Source organism: Cricetulus griseus, chromosome 2, assembly GCF_003668045.3.
Source record: "Cricetulus griseus strain 17A/GY chromosome 2, alternate assembly CriGri-PICRH-1.0, whole genome shotgun sequence".
Taxonomy (NCBI): domain Eukaryota; kingdom Metazoa; phylum Chordata; class Mammalia; order Rodentia; family Cricetidae; genus Cricetulus; species Cricetulus griseus.
Window position 1 is genome coordinate 66369835 of NC_048595.1, and position 14902 is coordinate 66384736.

The following is a 14902-nucleotide window of genomic DNA, read 5'->3' on the forward strand; positions in this document are numbered from 1 at the left end:
GTTGATACATATTTTAATTTGGATTTTCTGATTCCTAGAGACTGTGTGCTTCTCAATATTTTAGCCATTGTTTTTCACTTATCATTGATATCTTCATCTATTTCATTCACTTTTATTTTCTATTGGCTGCTAATTCTGCTGATATGTTAGAATGTCCAAGAATTGATTTATCAATCAGTTATACATATATACATACATAATGAATATCTTTGTAGTTTTGGGAAGAGAAAAACCTAAAATGTGTGGATGTGGTACTTCCCAGCTTCAGGTCACAAGTTACTTCCAAGAAAACAAGGACGTGTGGGGTCCTGCTCTGATTTATGTGTTGTGTACAATAGTGACTGAGGCTCGAACAGGGCATCTAGGCAGTTCGTGTGTGGATGTAATTCTATATTGGAAATATACAGTAAATAAACATGAAAATACAAAGACTAGAGTATTCTTAAAGTGATAATGTGTTCTCTACTACATTGAATTTAGTGTAAAAGGGCCCCGTTCAGGAGTAGGTTGGGGAGCAGGATCCCTTCCGTCTGGCTTTGTTTCCTTCCTTTCCTGATTTACAGCTGGTTTTGGTCAGGACATTTGCAAAGCATTTTGTATTATGTCTGAAGCGCACCTGTTACCCTTGCTCATGCCACCGGGCATCCTCCTGGAATTGGTTTGCAAAGTACCATCTTCAGTGAGCTGCCACTCCTCGCCTATACACCTGAGGTCCCTGGCTGCAGGCTGTCTGGACTGTGTTCATCCTTGACTGGCCTCGGGGCTGGAAGCTTGTTTCATATCCTGGTGGGATCTCCTAATCCGTAGCATCACACACTTCTTGCCAGTGGGACAGATTGCATTGTTTAATGTAGTAATTATTACTTAGAGGGATTACACAATCTGCATACTGAGAAGCATATACTTTACAGGGCAAACACTGGCTATATGCAGCACAACATATTGACTTGCTGAAGTCTGTTTGCCTCATTTTTTTCCTAAGCAGTTTACTCTTTTGTTGAATCAAAGTTTGGCAAGCTGGCCTGACAACTGAAATATTTAAACTAAAAAGCAACAAATAAAACATTAATGAGGGTGTTTAAACCTCCTGTGGGCTTTTGGTTTCCTTAGTTAAATACTGCAATTCTGGTGTTTTCTTGTGTTTTGCTTTTGTTTGTTTTTGTCTCTGAATTTTGGTACCTACATTTCTACTAGGAAAAATTATAAAGCTGAGTAAATTATATGATCTATCCTCCCTGTTTGCATTAAGTTCATCATAAGGGCTTGTTAAGGAATTCAGAATCGAACTTTTGGTCAAATGGCCTCAAGACTTTTCAATTAATAGAACTACACCATTAGCATCTACAACTATTTAAGCATATGTGGTTGTGTACACTATATGACCATATCATACATATGGGTATTTATGAAAAAACAAAGATGCCCAGGTACACACTTGTAAGAATGATGAAGTAGAACCCTAGGACCTCAGTGTTTCCTACAGTTTTTCTCCTTACTATGCTGAGACTGGAAATGGAATTCACCTCTGTTAGACACTTCTTTACAGCTTGGTCAGGTATACCAATGGGATTTCTAAGCCCTGACCTTGGAGCATGTTCTTGTCCTTGGGGGAGGCCTTGAACTGCAGAGCAGACTTTAGTGCAGCAGGCTAAGCAGCTGTGAGCTTCCACTTCTGTTCACAGCAGTCTCCATTTTGGTGGGGAAGAGTGCATATGATATTTCAGTTTTACTCATTAATACTTACAGATTTAAATTATCCATGTCTCTGTGTATCATCTGAATTACAGGCAGTTTATTAAAATACTCATTTGAGCATGGTGGCCTCTTCATCACTTGCAGGCTTTTCTTTTTTCTTCTTTTTAACAGGGTCATTCTATGTAACCCAGGGTAGCCTGGAACTTGCTATGTAAACCAGGCTGGCCTTGAAGAGTTCTGCCTGCCATTGCCCCAACCACAACCCTCAGTGCTGGAGTTAAGGCCTGTGCCACAACATTCAGCCAGTCAAGACTTTAGCATGAGGATTTAGAGTTCTAGACCAGGAAAGAGTAGCATAGCAAATTCCTGTTTCAAGAGACCCAGGAAATAAAAATAAATAAAAAGTATATTTTAGTATCAATTAGCTGTAGCCATTGAACTTTTCTCCTTTTTTGTTGTTTTAGGTTTTGATTTGGAGGGTAATTTGAAAAAAAATAATTTATTGTATTTTCTTTATTGCTTCTAAAAACATGACAAAAATGCTATAATAATTGTTTTCCAAAATTAAATGTCAGCTGAAGCTTGTTTAAAGGCTCAACATAGTTTCTGAAGAAACTCTTGCTTAAAAAAAAAAACCTAAGAAAACAATCTGTAAAGATTTTATAGCTATGTTATGTCCCCTTTGATGTATTCTCCTGTTTCACGCACATTCTCAGCCTGCCAGCAGGGATGAAACTGTCTGTCACAACTGACAATTAGTTCTCCAGGAAGTGTTATGTGTTCTAGTACAGGGTGAAGTTGTGTTGGTTAAGATAAACCTTCCTGTTCACTTAACACAGCAAGCACAACTAATCGATTCCATCATAATAAAAAGCAGCCAGGCATCCTACACATCTCTGCTTTGTGGCATTCTCTAGCATATGACCCCACTGTGTATATAGTTGCATCTGTTCTGGGATGGTTTTGGAGAAGGGCATACAATAGAAAACTATATGAAGCGCTTGAGCCAGAAGGTGGAAAACAACTGCAAAGGATAGTGGAGGAATTGCTGGCTATTAACCCTTACAACATGGGAACCACATGAAATTAGTAAGGAGGAATGCAATTCAGAAAGTGGGAGAATGGTGGTAAGGTAGCGGAGTTGCGATTGTAATGTGCAGTGGGAATCCTCTGATGCGTTGCTATCGCAGCTGTCAGCAACCTCATTGTTTAGGTAATCTATATAAGTCATTTTTCTTGAAAAGTAATGAGTAGTGCAAAAAAACCCAGGGACAGATATTGGGATTCAAGCTGAAGATCAGAAAGCAAAGCAGCCAGCCAGTGATTCTTACCACTACCAAGGCTGAAATGGAGATCCTATCTTTCCTGTGCCTGGAAACTGCATTTCACATGAGACTGTTTGCTTCTTTCTTTTATACTTCTCTAGGGCTGGTATTAAAGGCATGAACTCTGTTTCTCTTTCAGAATGATTTACTCTTGTGTAGCCCAGGGAGGTCTTGGATTGACAGAGATCAGTTCTTTGTAAAGTAGAAGAAAAATACTAGAATGTGCCACCCTTCTTTTTTTTGTGGGATTGTAATACATAAAACTCATAATCACCAAAAATGCAAATTTGGTTATGTAAAGAACTTTTTCATGATAAAATACTACATATGCAGACTTAGAATGCTGGTGAACTACTTTTAGTCCAGACTTCACATCCTGAAAAGAAAAGGTGACTGCATCTGGCAAAAGGTGCAAGGGATGTGGAGAGATCATTCACATTCCAGATCTCATTTCCAAGCAAATATAGGCTTATAAGAATAGTTCATAGGCACCCCACTGTCTCTTTCTATGAGAGAACACTGGGATATATGAGCAGTTGCTCTACTAATTCAAGCTTGGTTTCGCTATACAACAGTGTGTTACATAAAAAACTGTAGTAGCTAAGGTCTATTGTGTATTCCCATTAAGTCAAGACTAGTTTTAACTCTTCGAAAGTCCTGTGCTCCAATCTATTATTTTCTCCCTTGAAATAGGTCAGAGTAACAGAATGGAGAGTGGTAAGTATGAACTCTGCCAAAGCTTGTAGTAATTGTGAACCAGTATCTCAACTGAGGCTTCAAGAGTGATAGTCCACTATTGCCTGTCAGCTACAATTATGCTCATGAGGAGAGTGGAATGGACTTTAAATACTGACCTTATGATTAAAGAGAGTGGAAAAAGTCTAAATGCCACTTAATGATGGTTCTGCTTAGATATTAAGATACTAAGTTCATGTGCAAGTATGTATATATATTTGCATGATTATTTTGCAAGTGCATAAAAATGGGTGGATCAATGTCTGATTCCAGACATATGTCCTGGGCAAGTCAATGGATGAAGGCATCACAAGTATAGACTTCTGTAGCATTCTCTGTTCATAAGTAGTATATTTTTGTACAAAATGAATCTTTTATGTGTGAATGTATTCTTTAGACCTTTGCACTTTAAAGGAATTGAGAGTGCTATGGATGTTGTTCCTGGTACAGTTCTTGCATAGTTTATACAAAGTCCTGAGTTTGACCCCCCCAGTATCATAAGAAAGGAAACAAAAATGTTGATAGGAGAATCTAAGGGAAACATATACTTATTAACAGCAGTCTGTAAAGCAGATGCTTGCCCCAAGGGTGTAAATGCTAAAATATGTCTGTTGTGAGGAGACATGTGCGTTCATATAGTTCTGTAGAATTTTAAACTTTCAAGGAATTTTAGAAATGTTCTAATATGTAGCTTTCGAGAGATGTTCTTTTATATATAGATTGCTGATAATGGAAACTAGATTAGAACATAGGTTTTAGGACTCTCTGATATAGTATTACTTGTTCGATCTTGTAGAACATGCAGTTTTCCCTACAGTAATCTGAATTTCAAGGCTTTCTATTCTTCTGCCTGAATACCAATAATTATCTGTAAATAACTTGCTCCTGGAGAGTCCTGGGATTCCAGCTGCCATACTTGGTGCTCTCAATGTACAGTGGCTTCCAGCAAGTATGATTTGGGAATATAAGCTCAGCTCTTTGCTTCTCTGTGTAGCTTTAACTTGGAATTGTTTTGTTTATAGCTAGAACTAAATATTGTATCTAAAGTTATCTTATATTTGACCTATTCAAGTATAATTCAGTAGAACATGAGATCTAAGATTTGTAAAATAATGTAATGGAAAACATTTATGAATTTAAAAATTCATGCAGGAAACATGCTCAGTGAGGAATTCGTCTTGATAAGGCTTTAAAAATAATGAATAAGTGTGTTTCATTTTTCACAAAATAGTAATTCACTAAAAAATGGCTTATAATAAATTGATATAACTCTTAAGTCTCAGTTTTGATGAGTGGCTTTGTCTGTTCATTATCAGGATGTGACTGGAAGTTCTGACCTAGTGCTTGGTCTTCATTTGTCCTTGGAAGAACTCTACACACAGAATCTCCTGCCCAGACAGCAGGCTGCCTCTCCTCTCCCAGACAGGAGCATGGCAGCTACTTCTGGTTCTGCCATCGGTGACTATCCACCTGCAAATGCTGTTGAACAAAAATATGAATGTGCAAACACAGTAGCATGGACTCACTCACAGTTACCAAGTGGCCTGTGCGCCACAGAGCTTGCCCCTGCACTGCCTACTGCAGCTCAAAAGGTACCATCTTAGAGCTAACACCTGGTGTTGTGACTAGGTTGATGATGGTGGAGGGGAGAGAGAAGAGTTACATCCTGAGTCTCTTCTAGTTTGGGATGAGAGCTTGCTTGTGTGACTCTGAAGTGACCTGTGAACTTGATTGATGTAGGTTCTTGCTAAAGCACCACTCGTGATAAACATGTGCAATGTTGAAATGAAGACTCCAAAGTCTAATTTTCTTCCCATGTGACTTTCATTTTTCTTTCTTTTGGGGTTCTGAGTATTTAACTGAAGAGAGCTCTCTGGCTTCTGATGCGGAGTCTGTCCCACTGCAAAGTATGTCCCAAGAAACTTTTGAGAGGACGGTCACTATAGCAAAAGGCAGCTCCAGTCTGGGTAAGTTCCTTATCTTCCACATAGTGCTGTTCCTTAGCCCACAAGAAGACAGTAGATTTCAACATCATTTTTATCTGCAGAGAATGGATGCTAGAAATGTTCTTGCTTCCTTTTATGTGCTCATTATTTTTCCTGAAAAAGGAATGGTGGGTTTGTTTGTTTCATACCAGCTTACATCCCTTATTTCCAAGTATTCAAAAATCTCATTTACATTCAAGTAAAAGTTATATGAATTGTGTGAGTGTGTGAAGTAGAAAATCATAAAAGGAACTCTTCGAAAATGAGAAGTCAGCAATTGGAATTCTATGTTCTTTGGGAACGTAAATTATTACTTTCTTTGAATATTGCTAGTTATGTGAGAGTCAGATTGTATTTAATTTCTTTCATTCACCGATAGAAAGACTTAACGACTGCCAGGTGTGCCACTACCAAAATATAAATGCAGGTTATTCATAGTCTCTGTTTGTCCCTGGAAGAACTCTACACACAGAACCTCCTGTGGAGATAGTCCTCTGTCACTCTGAACAGGATTTGCCTGCTTCATAACCACAAAACCTTCTAAATGGGCCCAAATTTCTTGAGGAGCTGAATCCCTGGTGACAGTAGGTAGAGCTGCTGGGACAGAGTGCACCTGTTCCTGCAGTGAGAGAGGCAGCCTTTCTCCTTTTGGGACTGATGAAGGGCCATCCACCAGAACCTCAAATGACCAAATGTAGCCTGATTGTTTGCTCACATCGAAGATTGTCTTCCTGCAGTGACCAACCAGCAAGCATCATTTACACAGGTATTGCGCCACTGGACCTGCATTCTGTTGAAACTTGAGACTCAGAAGTGACTTTCCTAGAACCCCTCAGACTCTCCTAGATTTTGTTGTTTTGTGATAACTGGATAATCTACCAATACCAGCTGATAGAAGAATTGTAGGCTAGGATGTGTATTGCTGTACTACATATAATTGCATATGAGAAAATGATTTAAACAAGGAATTGAAAAAAAATTGCATGAGTCACATGATTCTGTTTATCTTTTTCATAAGATACAAGATTATTAAATAAGATATATAATTTAAATCAAACAAGACATATAAATATAATCAATAGATAAATATTCATATCACATATGCAGTAAACCATGCATATTAAATTCACTGACTGGCTTTGGCTCTGGGATCTTCCTCAACTCAACCATCTTAAGATAAGTTTTACTGACATCTGTTCAGCTCTGACTGCTGCCCAGCAGAGTGTCAGAGGCCACGTGGTGTGCTCACTTTGTAGGACATTGGTGAGAGTTCTCAGCAAGTTCTATACTACATATTTTGGGTTGTGGCAAATGTAAGATTTCCCATCCTGTAGCAGATTTGGATGCTGCTGTGTATTGTGGGTCTCTGAGAAATGATAATGGAATATAGCATAGCGACTTTTACAAAAATGTAGAAGCCTTTTTATTATTAAACAACTCACGATAGAGAAGCCTCATTTAGAAAACGCTATGGAAATATATTTACTCCACCACCAAACAGTGGTTGTTCTTTTGGGACTCACGCCACAGAGATACCACAGTGTAACTCTTCCCCTCCACACACAGAGAAGGGATGAATCTCCCCTGGTTAAGCAGTCAATGCTCTATGCATGAGTAGCCTAGTAAATGTAATGCTTCAATGCTTTTATAATGTCATGTGGTGACTGGCCTCCTGTTTTAGACTTATGTTTCTGCTCTAGTTACAAGTAAGTAGGCCATACAGTACTTAACCTTTTGGAATTATTTCACATGGCATAATATCTTTAAATCTCAATTGTCATACATCAGAAATATCCTTTTTTAGGCTAAATACTATTGAATTTTTAAGTAAACACTGCATTTTTTTTTTTTTTTACTCATCTGATGATTGACATTTGAACTCCTTTCCTGTTAGGTTTTAGGTTTTGATGGGAAAATACTATGAGTTCATTAAGATCTTGTTAAAAAAACAGTAAGGGTTAAAAGTATCCTTTATCATATCTGGAAATTCATTTAAACTTAAGATTTAATTAAAATGTAAAGTATCCCTCAATTGTGAATATGAGGGTAATGTTGATGCAAGAAATCACAATATATTGCCTTATAGCTTGTACCACAATATTGGAATGTAAGTACTGATATTTATTTAATTGTATTATTATTACTTCATTTTTCACTCAAGAATTAGGTACATACTGAGGTATTTTTATAAGTTTAGGCCCTGTTTGTTTAATAACTTGGTACTCAGCAAGGTTTCTCTTACATATGTGCCCAAGCTGAGATCTGTGGGCCACATTTGTCTCTGTGCAGCTGAGTATAGCCATGATTGCAGCCCAAAACAAAATTGTAAAGTTACTTCAGCATTGTGTGATAGTCTGCTGCAACTTTTTAACTTGAAGGTTTAGTTCTTGAGTGTGAACTTTATAAATGACATCATGTCACAATATCAAGATTTTGAATATGCCTATCTTTTCAGAGTTAAAATTCAAAGCCTATCATGTGAAGAATGTTTCTCTTAAATTTCATTTGACAGGAGATTCAAATGTTTAGATATCTAAAGTACCAACAGACAAAGTAACCTTGAAAGAGTCCCATTTTAAAATTCTGTAAACATAAATATTATAGTAATTCAGTGTATATAGCTAAGATTTAATGTGGTAAGATTTTCCATTGTAACCTAAAGTAACATAAAGTTTAGTAAGTAATACCTTAGGAAATCTAAACAGGTGAGGGTGTTCTCGGAGGTGTGCAGTCATCATTTGCTCAGGTTTCTAGTCTGTGCTCAGCCCATGGGAGGTTTGCAGCCTTTCTCCTCTGGATGCTTTGCCTCTATTCCTAGTGACAATGAAAAGAAATCATTAATAAATTAGAGGTTTCTATAAAAGTTCTCACCACCAATTTGTTTTGATTTTATGAAACATTTTTGTAGTTGTAGTTTTTGATAATGTTATTTGGGGAGAGGGTCTCAGGCAGCCCTTTAAATTCATGATTGGAATTTCAGGCATGTGCCACCAGGGGTTATTCTTTAACCTTATTAAACTTAGATATGAGAGAGAGAGAGAGAGAGAGAGAGAGAGAGAGAGAGAGAGAGAGAGAGAGAGAGAGAGAGAGTGTGTGTGTGTGTGTGTGTGTATACATACCCACTTCAAGTTATGATGGCTATACTTCAAGTTATGGTGGATAACCAAGGGCAATGGCAATATCCTGTCTTGTTTTGGAGACCTCTGGGGTATCCCTGACCACTAACTGATAGGGAGGTGTCCTATGATTTGCACTGTACTTTTCTTTAATAATTCATATCTTCTGAGACCAGCATTGTCCACCCATGCAGAGCAATTGTTTTAGAACTTTATTTTTAATTATATTTTTAAATTAGCTTTTGAACTAGTGATCTCCCATCAGACTTGCTCCTATCTGTGGTTTGGGTTAATCCACACACTGCCAGCTCTGTAGCTTTAGATCTAGTAGTGCTTGTTTTATGACACTTGGTGTGGATATATTTAGAACTGTAATGTCCCCTTGATGAATTGTGTGCTGACTCTGAGGTAAACTTTATCTATTCTGACTAGTTTTGTTTTGAAGTCTATTTTGTTAGATACTGAAGTAGTTAGACCTGTTTGTTTCTTCGTTATATTTCCTTGAAATAACTTTCCATCCTTTTATTCAAAAGTGATATAAATATTTAGAGGTGAGTTATATTCTTGAAGGCAGAAGAAAAAGCAAATTTTGTTCCATTTTCAGATATTTTCCTGGGGGAGTTGAGACTGTTAGTAGTTAGAGTTGTTATTGAAAGATGGGTTCAAGTCCTGTCTTTTCTGTTGCATTTTCTTATGTCTCTTTTTATTAACTGTCCAAGTATTGTTTATTTATTTCTTTTGGCATCTTTGAAGTGTTTATTCTTTTCTTGAGGTGGAAGTTTTTCTTCCAACATCCCCTGTAGAGCTGGGCTAGTGATCATAAATTCCTTGTCTATATATGTCATGGAAAGCTTTTTATTTCTCTTTCAGTTTTAGTAGGTAGTTTTCCTGAGTATAATAGTCTGTTGGCAGTTGTGGTCGTTCAGAGCTTAAAATACATATTTCCAGGTCTTTCTGGCATTCAATCAAATAACCTGGTGTTATCCTGATATGCTTGCCTTTTTAAGTGACTTGACCCTTCTCTCTTGCAGTTTTCAATACTATTTTTGTCTCTTTTTGCATTTTAACTATAAGACAGTGAATTTCTCAATCCAGGCCTGTGATATTGGAATATAAATATTACAGGGAACATATTAAAAATACTTCAAAAATATATGATTTGATATGGTTGGTATTTATATTTAGATAGATAATAAAATAGGTTTTTTTTAATATAAAGATAGCCTAACAATCACTTTTTCACTTTTGTCAAAGTTTCTATTTTAAAAAAATCATTATGGTATGATTTATACCTGTAGTCTTAGCATTTGGGAGGCAGAGGCAGGTGAATTGCTTGCAGTTTCAAGGATAGCTTGGTCTACATGGCAATTTCCTGGCTAATCAGAATTATAGAGTGAAAACCTGCCTCAAAGCAAAACAAAATGACAACAAACCAACAAAAAGTTCCAGGTGTGGTGGCTCTTGCCTTTAATACCAGCATGATAATCCCAATACTGGGAGGGGGCAGAAGGCAGTAAGATCTCTCTGAAGCAGGTTTATTCTACATAGTGAGTCCCAGGTCTACCATAGCTATATAGTGAAACTATGTCTTGAAATAACAGTAACAATAACAACAAAAATAAAGCCTCTCAACTAACAAGAAGAGGGAAAAAGAACAAGAAAAATACTTGATAGCCTTATGTCTATGTCCTTTCTTGTTTATCCATACAATCTTGTTTGAAAGAAAATATTTCCGCTTTGCTAAAGTGAATTATCTTGTAGTTGGAATATTTTAAATGTAAGTTTAGAGGTTCTATGTGTATCTAGGGTATGGATAAGCTGTTGAGGTAATAGTCATTCAAATAGCATATATGGAATGGATGCTTGGAGAAAGTGATATAGAAGCATTAGAATGAATTATGTGTGTTAGAGCATACTGCAAATAGAGTACCAGCTAAAGAGAAAAAGGGAAGAGGTTAATTGTATGTATGAGAGAAGGCAGCTATGCTGTAGCTGGAACTCAAGGGCCAAGGACTGTGTGATAGAAAGGAAGGACCCAAATTTCAAGGAGAGCAGATCTCCTGTGTTCTCTGAACTGTACCTGAGAGACATGTTATATCTTAGGAAACTGTTGGAGGGCTTCATGCAGAAAATACATAGGCTATGATTTTCTCTTTTGAATTGTTTTTCTAAGGTGAGTACAGTGCATTGGAAGGGACAGTATCAGAAAGCAGATGACTGCTTAAGGGGCTGCAAAATTATAAGCAAGAGGTGGTGATGGCTTGATGCAGGTATTATTTAGAAGTGTAGAAGAGCAAATGGATTCAAGGTACTATTTGGAGGTAGAAATGGTAGGTCTTATGGATATGTTAAACCTAGGGGAGAGATGTCAGATAGTAACCAAAATAACTCCAGGACTGGAGAGATAGTTCAATTGATGAAGCACATATCAATCAAGTATGAGGACCTTAATTGAGATCATCAGAACCCACATTAAAGGTCAGATTGGGGGTTACCTGGTTGTAATCTCAGCTATGATGAGCTGGGAGACAGAAATGAGCAGGCTTCTGGAGCTTGCTAGCCAGCTAGCCTACTGTACCTGGTGAAGTTCGAGACCAATGAGGGACTTTGTCTCAATCAAAATATTGAACATGCCTGAGGAACATCAAACAAGGTTGTCCTCTGACCTCCACACATACTTGTACATACATGCACCCCAGGCCCACACACATGTACATACACACACATACCCCCCCACACCACCGATACACACACCAATATGCATACAAAGAATGACTCCTGTGTTTGTTTTTGAACAACTGAGGATACTATGATAAGATGGCAATGCCTTTTATCAAGAAGGGGAAGATGGCAGAAATGAGAGGAAGTGAAAAAGTAAAAGTTATACAGCATTATAATGAATAGAAGAGAGCAAGATAAGAGATACCATAATAGAGGGAGACATTATAGGTTTAAAGAGAAATCTGGCATTAGGGAAATGTCTGGAAATCTACAAAGATGACACCAAATAACGATCTAAGCAACAGAGGAGAGGCTACTTTAAATGCCCTCCCCTGATTATGAGATTGATGACTGACTTATATGCCATCCTATAGCCTTCATCCAGCAGCTGGTGGAAGTAGAAGCAGACACTCAAAGCTAAACACTGAACTGATCTGTAATCCAGTTGCTGAAAAGGAGGAGTGATGAGCAAAGGGGTCCAGTTCAGGCTGGTGAAACCCACAGAAACAGCTGACCTGAACAAGGGAGAGCTCTTGGTCCCCAGACTGATAGTTGGGATACCAGCATGGGACTACTCCAGACCCCACGAACATGGGTGTCAGTGAGGAGACCTCAGAAATCTATGGGGTCCCTTGTAGTAGGTCAGTACTTATCCCTAGCATAGGAATGGACTTTGGGAGCCCATCTCGCATAGAGGGATACTCCCTGAACCTAGATACATGGGATGGGCCTAGGCCCAATCCCAAAGGATATGACAGACTCGGAAGACCCCCCTCTGGAAGGCCTCACCCTCCCTGGGGAGCAGAAAGGGTACAGGATAGGTAGGGTGTTAGTTGGGGGGGGGCAGGGGAGGAGGGGTGGGAGAGGGAATTGGAATTGACATTTAAAACAATCTTGTTTATAATTCAAATAAAAAATTCAAAAAAATTAATTAATTTCTTGATATGAAATCCAAGCAATATGTGAAGACAGTATCTAATGCCAACACTGGGACCTGAATAGAGTTCAGAGACAGAAATTGAATGGATGAGAATTCCATTTTTCTTGGTTTGGATCAATAGACAACATTCAAACACAGGGTAGACTCTGAGGTCAAGACTTTAACCTAGGCTGCAGGATGTTGGTAGATCTGTTCTCTGTGTTTTGTATCTTAAGAAACCTGTATCAGATTCTTTACATAGCATCCACCTGCTATACAGACAAAGATGGTTGAGTGAACTAGACCTAAGGTAGTAACAACTGTCCTCTTAGGCTATCCATTTGGAGTCTTGCCTTTATTATGTTACATGTAAAAGATATGAACTGTTGTTAGAAAACTAGTCTGATACCATATGGTATTTTCTCTAAAAGAGCTTATATCTTGAAAGGTGGACCACATTAAATGCTGTAAATTACAGTGAGTTTTGAAGTGTAAATTGTTTTACGGTCTTATACATTAAACAAGGAATATTTTATTTTTATACAATTTCACTAACATCTTAAATCACATGAGAATATTTTATTGTGGGTCAGCAAGATGATTCATCAAGTAAAAATGACTGCCATGCAAGCCTGATGACCTAAGTCAGTTCCCAGAAACAATGGCAGATAGAAAGAAGTGACCAAAAAGTTGTCTTCTGGTGTCTACATTGACACCTTGGTACACTCACATACATACTCCACAACCACAACTATGACTGACAAAATAAATTTAAAAAAATATTTTTAGAAAAACTTCTTAGTAACTAAGAACATGACTTGTAATCCTTTATCTACAAAGCCATAGGTGAATGCTAAATTCCAATGAGTTTGAACATCATGTCTATGGTCCTTGTCAACATCTTTTCTCCCCACAGGAATGACAGTAAGTGCTAATAAAGATGGCCTTGGAGTGATTGTGCGAAGCATTATTCATGGAGGTGCCATCAGTCGGGATGGCCGGATTGCTGTTGGTGACTGCATTTTGTCTATTAATGAAGAATCAACCATCAGTTTAACCAATGCCCAGGCAAGAGCCATGTTGAGAAGACATTCTCTAATTGGACCTGACATAAAGTAAGTGTCTGGACCCATTTATCTTGGTAAATTTGTGAATTGCATGTCATTAATAAGAATATGTTTTTATTGATAAGTATATATTTCTATATAATGCACAAAATTATAATGTCCATTTCATGTAAACCCATGCTTTATTTCTGATTAGTTCTTGGTTCTGGATAAAGTATAACTAAGGTTGTGACACTTGAATTTTGCTAACTGCAGCATTATGTTGGATTTTGCTTTTCTGGTGTTTCTGTAAGAACCCTAGCTTTGAGAGATATCCCATATTTCATACATCTCATAATCTCACACAGTCTCATGGAGGCTACAGCCCTCGGTATAAAGAAGCAGGTACTAGTGAAGTACCCCATATGAATCCTAGAACCATGCTAGTTCTCTAGGTGCCAGGCATGAGGAAGGCTAAAGAGCACAAGGAGTGCCAACCAGCACCTTTCTTGTTTTCCCTTGTGCCCATGGAGATTCACTGATCTGTGTGGTAAGTTCTGCTTATAGACCCTGTATCTTATTTTGACAAGAAGTGCTTGAATTTCCCTACACATCTATAATGTTCTATAAACACATCATATGGTTTAGTTTTTAGCTCATTAGATGTTCCTTGAGGCAACATAAAATGCAGCTCAGGCTTTATTGCCGTGTCTCACCAATGTGACTCTCCTTTCTAACATTCATCATTGAATATTCATGTTTATTGTGCAAGGGATCAAAGTATAAATCAGCTCAGGGGAAGGCTGCTTACCTTAAATTGTTAGTGATTACTCGTGTTGGGGCCCTTTTCTATTATGTTTTGCCAGTGGCATTCCATTGCAGAATGTGCATTGATAGAATATACTGACCATGTGGTTTCTATTCTGCTATTCATAAGCAGGAGCACATCCCATTGCTAAAGCTCCTGCTGTCTTACATAGAAGGGCTGTTAGTGCTGCTCAGGTGGAACCTTCATTCATGCTTTCATATTCTGCATGCCCTTTTGACTTTACTAGATAGTGGATCTGCTTCACTGTACAGTAGAACAGATCTTCAGATCAAGTGGCTGTTTCTTAATCATCTTTTAGTGATAAGAGTACAGGGGAGCATCATTTTAAAAGTCAGTCCTTTGGCTACAAAAATGGAGAAACTTTTCAGTTCATTCTTTATTGCTTGTGGCCAGCCCTCCATTTTGCCTACAGGCAAATGATATAGAGCACAAGGAAATTGATTGTTGCTGGATATTTAGCTTACTTGGTTGGTTGTGGCGTGGAATGCAAATGGCCTGGTGATTGGACATTCAGTTCTTGTTCAGTGATGC

At 37.9% G+C, this 14902-nt stretch overlaps 1 protein-coding gene across 9 annotated transcripts in view; it reads left to right on the plus strand.

Annotated features, from left to right (window-relative positions):
- Nucleotides 1–14902, plus strand: part of Mpdz (multiple PDZ domain crumbs cell polarity complex component) — a 152036-nt gene that overhangs the window by 80639 nt on the left and 56495 nt on the right. For 7 of the 9 annotated variants that reach the window (XM_027400212.2, XM_027400216.2, XM_027400219.2 and 4 more), the window contains 3 exons: nucleotides 5072–5347; nucleotides 5599–5722; nucleotides 13413–13611. In XM_027400212.2, coding sequence (XP_027256013.1) covers nucleotides 5072–5347; nucleotides 5599–5722; nucleotides 13413–13611 — 599 coding nt within the window. The remainder of the gene's footprint in view (nucleotides 1–5071; nucleotides 5348–5598; nucleotides 5723–13412; nucleotides 13612–14902) is intronic. The other 2 variants (XM_027400215.2, XM_027400217.2) reach the window with 1 other exon arrangement.